The 11,932-nt window shown below is 39.4% G+C and overlaps 3 protein-coding genes across 5 annotated transcripts; 1 reads left to right on the top strand and 2 right to left on the bottom strand.

Annotated features, from left to right (window-relative positions):
- Positions 1–307: 307 nt before the first annotated feature.
- tcta (T cell leukemia translocation altered) lies at positions 308–1,189 on the bottom strand. Its single transcript, XM_044122589.1, has 3 exons — positions 832–1,189; positions 696–747; positions 308–540 (listed from the first exon to the last, which is right to left on the bottom strand). Exons 1-3 carry the CDS (start codon positions 1,040–1,042, stop codon positions 498–500), a joined length of 306 nt encoding a protein of 101 aa, XP_043978524.1. The 5' UTR covers positions 1,043–1,189; the 3' UTR covers positions 308–497.
- mon1bb (MON1 secretory trafficking family member Bb) lies at positions 677–10,728 on the top strand. Of its 3 annotated transcripts, none has more exons than XM_044122580.1 (6): positions 677–753; positions 3,599–3,693; positions 5,880–6,461; positions 6,594–7,386; positions 8,143–8,290; positions 9,640–10,728. In XM_044122580.1, exons 2-6 carry the CDS (start codon positions 3,615–3,617, stop codon positions 9,865–9,867), a joined length of 1,830 nt encoding a protein of 609 aa, XP_043978515.1. In that variant the 5' UTR covers positions 677–753; positions 3,599–3,614; the 3' UTR covers positions 9,868–10,728. The 3 variants fall into 3 exon arrangements, with proteins under 3 accessions (XP_043978515.1, XP_043978516.1, XP_043978514.1); XM_044122581.1 differs by lacking the exon at positions 677–753 and adding an exon at positions 2,909–3,058; XM_044122579.1 differs by lacking the exon at positions 677–753 and adding an exon at positions 2,971–3,115.
- On the bottom strand, positions 8,297–8,994 carry LOC122834287 (T-cell leukemia translocation-altered gene protein homolog). The gene has a single exon (XM_044122591.1). The coding sequence runs from the start codon at positions 8,641–8,643 to the stop codon at positions 8,350–8,352; it is 294 nt and encodes a 97-aa protein (XP_043978526.1). The 5' UTR covers positions 8,644–8,994; the 3' UTR covers positions 8,297–8,349.
- Positions 10,729–11,932: the final 1,204 nt, after the last annotated feature.

An 11,932-nucleotide genomic window follows, 5' to 3' on the forward strand; every position in this document is an offset into this window, starting at 1 on the left:
TGCCTGCACAATCCCACTTTACAACTGCACTATTTTATTTTGATTCATCAAAATGCATAAATAAAACTGGCCACAACTGATACTTCAGTAGTAAATATTTACACAGCAATATGCTCCCTCTACTACTACTACTAATGCAAAATTTATTAATAAAAACTGTATTTTATTTCCTGACTTCAAAAATACATTTGTTGCACCATGGTTTCTGGTTGCGTATGACCTTGGAAGGGGTATTATAGTTGTATCAAACCCAAAACCACGACTGCTTCACATTACCACTGCTGCCGCTCACGAAATTCACAAGTGGTCCATGTTGACAACACAATTTATTTCAGTCATTCTTGCTGAAAAGTGTCCTGCTCCGTGACCGGTGCTCAAAGTAAGCATGCCAAACTTTGTTCGACAGCATCCTAGGAGAACTGATAGATGTTCAAAACTGATCATGTCCATTTAGTGTCTGAAGTAAAAATATCCAGCCCTGATTTCAGGATGAGTACTCAGTCCTGATGGGTCTTCATAGGGTCCCCAGCTTCACTCACCCTACAATATAACATATAAGACATCATACAACAACAATAGCCATGCAATACATGAAGAATAAAACATAAACTTAATTTAAGCGGGCTATCACCATGGAAACAACAGTAACCTTTTGAATTAATGTGAGCCACATAATTCCAACATCGGACACTCACCATCCGCCCAGGTGGGAAGCTGCCTCCGGTGTTCCTCCGTTCTGCCCAGCCCCTGGATGTAAGTACAGAGCATGCTAAAGCAACTAGCTTGGATTTACACAGCTAAGTGTTCCTGTGCGGGACGAATAACACCCACCTTGTCGGTAATACATGTCGTTCACTGTGTTCCCGTAGACTTTCCATGCAAAGTGAATTGCGATTAGACTAAATATCAGCCAGCTGAGCAGGATTTTGAATATGGAGACCCTCATGTCGTTGGCGAGCCAATCGTCCACAAACTCGGAAATAAACGACAGACAGCTGTCAGCGATGCGGGACAGAAACTCAAAATCCCACGACTCCTCCATATTGTCCGCTTATAATGTTAATGTCGAGGGAAGCGGGCCAGCTGCTTGTCCATTCACTTTGAAGACATCACTTTGGTTAGGCAGGATGCGTTATTTGTCCCTCCACTGTTAGCTTTGTTTACGTCCAACATTCTTCTGTTGCTTTTTGTTCTTTAGTAAAAGCGCAGTACCGCCACCTACTGGACGAGATGCATATTAGCATATTTAAATTTATTACACATAAGGAGTTTCTTGTGCAATTTTCCTATTTTTAATTGTTTTTGTTCAATATCTTTAAATTTTATTATTATATTTCATATTAAATTATTTATTAATTTTGATTATTATAGCACAGTGGCGCAGTTGGTAGAGCTGTTGCCTTACAGCAAGAAGGTCCTGGGTTCGATTCCCGGCTTGGGGAACTGATCCAAACATAACTAAATATTTAAAGATTACATCATCAGATGCAAAGGGGCATCTCATAAAGTTTGTGGAAATTTTGGTATTTTAAAGATCAAAATGAAAATAATTGATCATATGCAATGCTACAATTATGAAATAAAATAAGGCAAAAGAAACATTAGAGCTGCTGCCTTGCAGCAAGAAGGTCCTGGGTTCGGTTCCCGGCCCGGGGTCTTTCTGCATGGAGTTTGCATGTTCTCCCTGTGCATGCGTGGGTTCTCTCTGGGTTCTCCGGCTTCCTCCCGCAGTCCAAAAACATGACTGTCAGGTTAATTGGTCTCTAAATTCTTCATTGTGTGAGTGTGTGTGTGCATGGTTGTGTGTCCTGTATGTCTCTGTGTTGCCCTGCGACAGACTGGCGACCTGTCCAGGGTGAACCTCGCCTCTTGCCCAGAAAGTAGCTGGAGATAGACACCAGCAACCCTCCCTACCCCATTAGGGACAAGGGTGAACAGAAAAAGGATGGATGGATGATTATTATCGCTTACACCTTATAAAAACCAAATATTAACTTTCCCCTAAAGTTAGAATCCAAAACTAATAAAAAAGGATTTTTAATATCAAAAGATTAAAACGTTTTGTTGGAAGATTTAGTGGAAGGAGAACACACACAAGCAATAAAGTTAAGTGCAGTCTTCAGAGGATTATGAAGCAGAGTTCATTCAAGAGTTTTTGGTTAATTGGAAATTAGAGTCAGTGCATAGATTCATGTGGTTTTTCAGCTGAAACACTGAAATTAATCACCTTTTGATGAATCTCAAATTTATTGAGATGGACCTGTAATTAATAAACTTTAAATAGTTTGAAACCCTTTCACAATTAGTAATTACAATTTTATGGATTTTTTTTCTTCTTTAATTCTAATAATTCTTTACTTTCTTCTTTTAACCATTCCATCCATCAATCCATCCATCAATCCATCCATCCATCCATACATCCACCCATCCATCCATCCATCCATACATCCACCCATCCATCCATCCATCCATCCATCCATACATCCATCCATCCATCCATACATCCACCCATCCATCCATCCATCCATCCATCCATACATCCATCCACCCATCCATACATCCATCCACCCATCCATACATCCATCCACCCATCCATACATCCATCCATCCATCCATCCATTGTGGTGGAGCAGCAGCTCTTTGTCAGAGAAATACCACAAACTAAATACAATTGTTATATTTAAAATACATTCTAGCCCAGTTGATATTGGGTTAATAAATAATATACTAAGCTAATTTATTGTTAGCTCGTTAGATTAATCTATGACATGTCTTAAATGCACGATGTGCAAACAGGTTAAATAAGTAGGTGCCTTCAGAAAACTCTGCATCGGGCCCTGGTATACCTAGAATCGGCCCTGTCTCGTTCCTGTAGTGTTTTTTACCAACCGCTCAGATTTTGAGGTTTCCTGAGGGGGCGGGACTGACGGGCTCCCACCAACGTTCTGATTGGTCATCTGAACCCGTCATCGTCAATTCCGGAAGTCCGCTGTTGTAAGAGCAAGATTTGTTTTCGGCTTCTAATTCTTGACAGCTCATTTGCCTACGGGCTGCAGAGGTAATTCAATGTAGCTAATTGTATTTTTTAAAGGCAACGTTTTGACATTTTACAAACGTAAGTGTTGTTGTTTTTGTTTATTTGTATAATTTAAGAGGAGCTCGTTTAAGCCGAGGCCATGAAATTCATCTGTGTTTTAGCAGCGAGCTCTGTTAGCTCCATGTCTACAGTCACCGTTTGCTGAGTTTTATTCTAATTCACCGCCACACATCTGTCATTATAAGGAGGTTAACTGCATTAAGCTTGTTTGTGGTTGCAGATATGACGTTGGTTACTGTTGCGAAACTTATTTCAACACAATCCTTAGCTCCCTCACGCTTTCTCTTGGTCTTACCGAGCTGTGTTGGTGTGTAACATTAGATCGGCTGAAGCTCTAATCAGATTTGAATTCCAGTGTCTGTTTGGTGTCCTGGAGCTGTTTCTCTCCTCTGTTATCATGTGACCTCCAGAATAAATGCTCTCATTCATGAGCTTCTCACATCTCAGTGTAAATGTGCTTTAATCGTGGACCTGAACGTGGATTCTTTTACTTATTTGTAGTGACTGGGATGGTATCATGGAGGAAGACCACCATCAAGACAGAGAAGCACAGGCAGTGAACATTTCTGATCCTCCAGCGGAGAACAATCCACCTGGTAAATATGAGTTCATTCTGAACGCTGAAACCCAGTATTTGTTTTGCAAATGTAGCATATTCAAATTTACATGCAAATAAGAATTACAGGTTTGTATTAGTTGCATTTGAGCTTTATAGTTTTTTAAGTATAAGCTTTAAGTTCATATCCAAAACCTGCAGAAAAAGAATCTTGTTTTTAAGTGAACTAAAGATAGGGGGACATGTGATTTATGTGATTTATTTAATTGGGTTATGGTCAAAAATCCAAATTATTACTGAAAATATTCATAATAGTAATAGCATATAGAAATGAGCAATTATTGAAATATTCCATAAACTTAAATATGTACAGTTATTTAAATTTAAATGATTAGACTAAATTAAAATAGAAATGGTCCATAGAAAATAAGTTCAATATATGTTAAAAAAAATAATTAGAATTTATTTGTATTATTTCAGTTATTTCACAGTTTGTTTGTTCTGTGCTGCTGTAAACACACAAAAATAATTTACACTGCTTCTGTGATTCAAGTGTCTCCTAAAACCATATTTATAGTTTGCAGTGCAGATACCATAAAATTATTTAATTTTAAAAAATTGACATTTTTAGATGTTTAAATTATGAATACATTATGTTGAATACATCTGAATATACAGTTAACAAGTTATTTATTTATTATTTTTTTAGAGTTGTGCACTTTTGCTCCTGAGTTATCGTTTATTTACATTTCAGTTTATTTTTAAATTGACAATTGAAAGGTTTGGGATGATTTTTGCTTGTGATGCTTTTCAGATCTGCATCCTGATGTCAGCTAAGAAAAGAAGAAATCATTTAATTATTTGGAAAAAATAGTACAGCAAACAACAAAATAGGGGGAAAAACTCCCTGTAAGGTTGAAATATTTTATTATTCCATGAAACGTTGACCAAAAAGACTTTAGAGCAAAACCACTGCAAGTTACAAACTGCAGTTTGAATCTGAGATTTAAAAATCAAAACAGACTTTGCTTCTCAAAAACTGGAATTCTTATTTATATAGTTATTCTACAGAAGTACAAAATCACAGAATACTTCTTTTTCTGTTTAAGACAAAGATAAAGAAATGACTTAACAATAAATAATAAAACGATAAATAATTTGCTATCATAAAGCCTGAAAATGAGAAATGAACATTTGTTTTTGACTTCTTTCAGTAGCCAATTCTAAAATCTCCTCAACTAGGTTTTTAAATAAACATTTATTGCACATATTTAATAAATTTAATACCTAATGTATTTATCATTCTTGGTATTTATCAAATTTTGCTCGACAATAAATTTTTCCAGAAATTATTGCAATAAGTGGTAATATTGTTGTTTTGAGACCATTTTCAATTAATGTAAAGACAATGACATAATAATACAAGACCATATTCTCAAAGATCATCCATCCATCCATCCATCCATCCATCCATCCATCCATTTTCTGTACACCCTTCTTCCCTAATGGGGTCAGGAGGGTTGCTGGTTCCAATCCCCAGCAGCGTCCCGGGCGAGAGGCGGTTTTCACCCTGGACAGGTCGCCAGTCTGTCGCAGGGCAACACAGAGACAGACAAGACAAACAACCATTCACACACAGACTCACACCTAGGAAGAATTTAGAGAGACTAATTAACCTGACAGTTATGTTTTTGGACTGTGGGAGGAAGCCGAAGAACCCAGAGAGAGCCCACCATGCACAGGGAGAACATGCAAACTCCATGCAGAAAGACCCCGGGCCGGGAATCGAACCCAGGACCTTCTTGCTGCAAGGCAACAACTCTACCAACTGCACCACAAGTTAATTGGTCTTTCTATTCTGAAAGATTAATAAGCCTTAATTTCTAATGAACCTATAGCACAGAAAGTGGAAGACATTTAACATATCCAAAATAATAAACAAAACAACAGAAACAACATATAAAATAAGCTATGAAGTCTCTGTAAACTAAACTGTCCTTCAAAAAAGTGTCTATTTGAGATCAGAATACCAGACTGAAGACTTTTGTCATCCAGATTTTGGTAGAAAGAGAGAAAAGAGAAAAAACAATAAATCATGCAAATTAAAATGATTGATCTTGTGTTAATTTATCCTGCGATTGATTTATTGCTCATTGTGACAAGCCTACTCATGTGTTTGTCGTTTTTCTTCACTTATTTCATAATTTTGTTTTGCTTTCATTGCAGCCGACACCCTGGCCACTTCTCTCTGTCTTTTGGGGAACCACATGTTTCCCGATTCAGTGGCGACGAATGCTTGCAGCGGCGTCACCCGGAGTGAGCCGGCCAGTTTGCAGCCGTCTGATGTTACAGCAGAGGATCCGGGTCCGGAGGCAGAACCTCCTTCCAACCTGGGAACAGAGTCAGAGACGCCAGACTGTCAGAACAATCTGCCGGCCCACTCAGCTGGCAGAGGGACAGAAGATGCTGGTGTTGAGAACGATCAGAGCGACTCGGGGGAGTTTGTTGTTACAATGCTGGCCAAGGCCAAGCTGGAGGAACAAGGCATAGGCGTGAAGGGAAGATCGTCTCCGTTACTGGAGGCGGGAATCCAGGAGTCTCCTTCGTTCGCTTCTCATCGAGACGAGGATGTTACGGCCGACAGCTGGCGGCGACACAGGAAGCACGTGTTTGTGCTGAGTGAGGCTGGAAAGCCTATTTATTCCCGATACGGCAGCGAAGAGGCTCTTTCTTCCACCATGGGCGTCATGATGGCGCTGGTGTCGTTTGTCCAAAGTGGAGATAACATCATCCGCTCAGTGTATTCAGGTGAGAGCATTGATATACGATTTATACTCAGCCTCTTTTTAACAGCTGAAGTTGAGATAGTGACTTGGTTCTGCTATAAAATGTGCCTGTAAAACACATAACACTTGTCCTGCTCTGTCTCGATCCTACCAGAGGGGCACACGGTGGTGTTCCTGCAGAAAGGACCCCTGGTTCTGGTGTGCGTCTCCAGCAGTCGTCAGTCTGAGCAGCAGCTGCGTGAAGAACTCCTCTACGTGTACCACCAGATCATCAGTATGCTCACCCAGGCCAGCATATCCCGCATCTTTGAGCACAAGAAGAACTACGACCTGAGGCGACTCCTGGCTGGATCCGAGAAAATCCTGGACGGCCTTCTCAACCTGGTGGATTCGGACCCGAGCTTCCTGCTGGCAGCCGTGCACTGCTTGCCTCTGGCCTCCTCGCTCAGGGACTCTCTCAGCCAGATCCTGCAGAAAGCGATCACCCCCAACCTGGTTTTCTCCATCCTCATCGCCAAAAACCAGCTGCTAACCATCGTCCAGGAGAAGACGGTGATCGAGGATGCGAGGCTGGCGCCGGCCGACGTCCACCTGCTGCTCAACCTCATCGGAGCCTCGTCTGCGTTTCAGGCCGGGGAGATCTGGACTCCGATCTGCCTGCCCCTCTTCAACCCTGACTGTTACTTTTATGCTTACATCTCCTACCTGGACCCGCCGGAGTGTACCGTTTGTTTGCTGCTGCTTTCCACGGACAAGGAGGCTTTTTACGCCGTAGCCGAGTGCAAGAGGAAGATCGAGGAGGCCATGTTGGCGCAGAACTCCCTGAGCCTCATCGCCAAAGCTCAGTCGTATAGCGTGAGCCAGGTCGGTGTGTCGGACCTCAGGCACTTCATGTACAAGCCCTTCGACGTGCCGGACAACCACCGCCAGCTCACTCAGTTCACCAGGTGTGTGTTGGGAAATGTAGTTTTCATTTTAATCCTATAGCAATGACAGTTTACTTTACTGCAGTGTATTGGAGCCATTGTGCATAAAAAAAATGTAGTAGTAAATTTCCACCAAAAGAAATTTCTGAGTTTAAAATTTGCAAGAAATAACTTGCTGTTGAGATTAATTTGAAAAATTTTCTACAATCAAATTGGAAATTTGAATTTGAAAAGTCAAAAATTTTCTAGATAAAAATATTCGATTTCTGAATTTTCTAGAAAAAAAAATGTGCAAATTTATGAGTTTGAATTGTCAATAATTTGCTAGAAAAAAACTCAGAAATTTTTACATTAATCTTAAAAATTTCCTGGAAAAAAACTTAAATTTGAGTTCAAGACAAAAAACTTTACTTTTCAAACTCAGAAATTTCAGTGCCGTTTCTAGAATATTTCTGAGATGAATCTGAAAATTTCTCTGTTTTCCTCAGTCCTTTTTTTTTAATCTACAATGGCCCTTTTAGTAGGTTTCAGAAAGTCACAAAATACAAAGAAACCTACAAATATTGGGGATAGTTGGGGGATCCTGCTGCATACAATCAGGGTGTACTTGCCTTAATATGCCTTTGTTGTTATATAACTTGAAAATGCTTTCAAAACAGCAATATTATTGTTTATTGCAATACCTTCTGGAAAAACTTGTTATTGCGACAGACCTATGAAAATGTGTTAATAATAATCTGAGCTTCATATAACTTTGTGTGTTTAACCTGCTTGCAGTCCTGAGATGGAGGCTCCCTATAGCAGCGATGAGGAGAAAATGCGGCTCCTGGATTTGTATCGTTACATGCACAGCCGAATCCACAGCACCTCACGGCCCCTGAAGCTGATCTACCACGTCGCTGAGAGGGAGACTCTGCTGGCCTGGGTGAGGAGCTGCGCTTTAGGTTACTGCAGTCATGCATAATATATACGGCTTTTAGAAATTTATGGACGCTGGTGTTCCAATCGGTTCATTTTTAAGACTTCTAGCCTGCTTCTTCTTCTCCTGTTTTTAGAAGTACACCCACCTTGTCGGTAATACATGTCGTTCACTGTGTTCCCGTAGACTTTCCATGCAAAGTGAATCACGATTAGACTAAATATCAGCCAGCTGAGCAGGATTTTGAATATGGAGACCCTCATGTCGTTGGCGAGCCAATCGTCCACAAACTCAGAAATAAACGACAGACAGCTGTCAGCGATGCGGGACAGAAACTCAAAATCCCACGACTCCTCCATATTGTCCGCTTATAATGTTAATGTTGAGAAAAGCGGGCCAGCTGCTTGTCCATTCACTTTGAAGACATCACTTTGGTTAGGCAGGATGCGTTATCTGTCCCTCCACTGTTGGCTTTGTTTACGTACAACATTGATTGAACACATAATCCACTTATCATTGATAGGGATTTGATCAATATTCAGTGCTGATTATTTTCTACGAGTGGGATGTTTTAGCATATTCATTACTGTGCAAAAATTCCTTAATATCAACGAAAAAAGGCTTTGAAATTAAACAGTTAGATCAATGTTGTCTGCACATAACTTAAAAGAAACAAACTGTTTTAAATTTGATTTTAATGTCTTTTTCTTATTCCATCCGCACCATTATGTTGTTCCAAATTAATGAACATGAGTATATATATATATATATATATATATATATATATATATATATATATATATATATATATATATATATAAATATATAAAAATTTGAGATTCTTATAGCGTTTTGTCACTTTAAATCCAAATGAGCTGCTGCTGGCCACGCTCCCGACGTAACGTTTACGCATGAAAATGGCTGCAAACAGACGTGCAATTATACAAGCCGCATATTTTTGTAAAGCAGCAGAAGAGTGCAGCAGGCGGTTTCTGGATGGTAAGTCAACAACAAAACACTTGTTTTTTTCCAGCAGCCTTTGAACGGCGCATACAGCGGTGAAACCAGCTGACCAAACGGGCTGCAACTCTGCTTGGGTTGCTAGGTAACGGGCCTGGGGTCAGCTGAGGTTGCTAGGTAACGGCGCAGCGCCCGTTGAATGTGTGAGATTTTTGAAACGGCTAATTTTCCAAGCAGTAAAAAACATTATTATTATTGAATGTTTTCTGTTTTGTTTCTTTTTGAGCACGTGAGTTTGTTTTAGGAATAGTTGAAGCCCAAATGCAAGTTTAAAAACGTTCAAAAATCTGATTGATTTTTATATTTGGCTAAGTCTGCGTTATTTTTTGTTTTAGGTGACCAGCAAATTTGAGCTCTACACCTGCTTCAGCCCTCTTGTGACAAAGACCTGTGCCATTACTGCCATCACTAAGCTTCTGAGATGGATCAAAAAAGAGGAGGACCGCCTCTTCATCAGATACCCTCCTAAGTATTCAACCACTCCGAACCCCAGCAAGAGCTCCAGAAGCAGCAGATCCGAGCAACAAGACACCACAGATAACGGCTTCCTATCTCTGCTATAGGACTCTGCTGGCGCTGCTCTGAAGCCGCTGCCTCACTCAATAATAATTTTTACGGTGACTCGCTGGTATTTTTCAAAATGAGTTTTTGAGCGGTATTGGACTTGACGTAAACTGACGAGTAGAATAAAACACTACGTTTTAGGCTATTTAAAGTCTCTAGTATTCTCCTCTTGGAGTGAGAGCATGTTGTTGCATCACTGCTTTCCTTAAGAGACAGTCGGGGCGAAGCGGCACTCGTACATTTTACTTTGAACTGTGGTAGAACCTAATTGAAAAAAAATATTTAAGTGAAAAAGTTTTTATATTGTTTTATTACAGAAAAAAAGAGAGAAATTTTCCTCACGGGCTGTGAATGTATCACTTAGATGACAGTTCGATCATAAGCTACATTCGTAGAGTTCATTTGATCAAAAAAATAATAAGTAGGTCACATGTAAACGTTTTGGGAAGCGGGGAGTTTGCAATAATTATTATTTTTTTGCTTTAAGATTCACATAAACTGGAATAATGACACTGGAACAACCACATATAGACTCAGATCATGTTTTAAAACCAACAGCAGGGTTTCATTACTGCTGATATTTATACATCCAGCTGAAAGAGAAGTTACACATTTTAGTCTGATGAGGCATTCCCATCCTGGTGTCTAGTCAGAATCATCGTTACATACGGACAACTTGATGAGTTTATTCACAAAGAGAAATTCACATCATGTTGATCTGCAGATCATCTCACCTCTGAAGAGTTTGGCTGTTTTCTCTTTATGAATGATGTCTTCATACTTTTGTTTCCTGAGCAATTTTCATTCATTTCAAGTCTGAAGAGTGTGTTTGGTTTCATGAAATAAATTTTAGACATGCACATATTTTTGTGTATGTTTCTTTCAGGGATTGTATGTGTTGAACTCAACGTCTTCATCCTGTTTTTTTATTAATTGATAAAAATTAACTAAATTTAGTGTGGAGACTTCTTTAGTAGTCAGCTCTGAGGTACATTATAAAAACAGACAGGGAGGACAGAGACAAGGAAGAGAAGAAAGGAAATGAGGATAAAAGGAGGGAACAGACAAAAAAAGAAGGAATAAAGGAGTGAAGACATAGAGAGAGGAAACAGAAAAGATGGAAGGACACAGAGATATTTAGACTATAGGGTAAAAAAAAGGAAAACGGAAATAAGGAAGGAGACGAATATACCCCAATGGAATAAGGAAAGGTTTTGAAATACAAAGAAATGATGCTAGGATAGAAGGACAGACACAAGGAGGTAAGGAAGGAGACAGAAGGGAGAAAATAAATACTTACTCAGGTGATGGGAGATAAAGTCTTGAAATACAAACATGTTTTCCAAACTCTCATTTAGTTTGGAAAACATACTAAATGAGATCATTGAATTTTCTTATTCAATGATCTTGTGTAAGAATCCACCATCGTCCTCTTCTCTCCCAGGAGGTTGGACTGACGGACCGGCCTACCTGGTCATGGCTGCACGTTTGCAGATAATTATCACCCCACTGTTGCCAACAACTTAAACGACGGTCTTGCTGTAATTTTCAACATTTCAGAAAAAAATGTCTGTTTTTAGTTCACTTAAAATAAAAAAAAAGGCATGAGCCAAAATTGGAATCGGCAGGTCAAGCTGTTTAAAGATCGGTAATCTGCAATTGGTTCACCCCTACTCTTATCTTCTTTTATTTTTTCAACCTTAATTTCACCAGAAAAATCCCATTGAGATTGACAATCTCTTCTGCGGAGAATCCTGCCCAAGACGGCCAGGATGCTTTACATCTCAAACTTTTCCAGACTGCATAAAAACTCAGCTCTTTGGAAGTGAAAATCCTTAATCTGTGGTCAACTGCTTGTTTCATTATCAGAAAAAAACTAATTTAGCTAATAAAAAAGTTCAGAATCTGAATTTTACAAACCAGTAAAATTACATCTTTAGAATAATTCATAATTAGATGAGCTCCTTTATCTTTGATTTGCTATATTGAAACTTTTAGGTTTTGAGTTGTTTACAGGAGCCCAAACGCATCAGGAGGTATTTCTACAAGTTTTCACATGTCATT

Source organism: Gambusia affinis, linkage group LG07 (genome assembly GCF_019740435.1).
Source record: "Gambusia affinis linkage group LG07, SWU_Gaff_1.0, whole genome shotgun sequence".
NCBI classification, from domain to species: Eukaryota; Metazoa; Chordata; class Actinopteri; order Cyprinodontiformes; family Poeciliidae; genus Gambusia; species Gambusia affinis.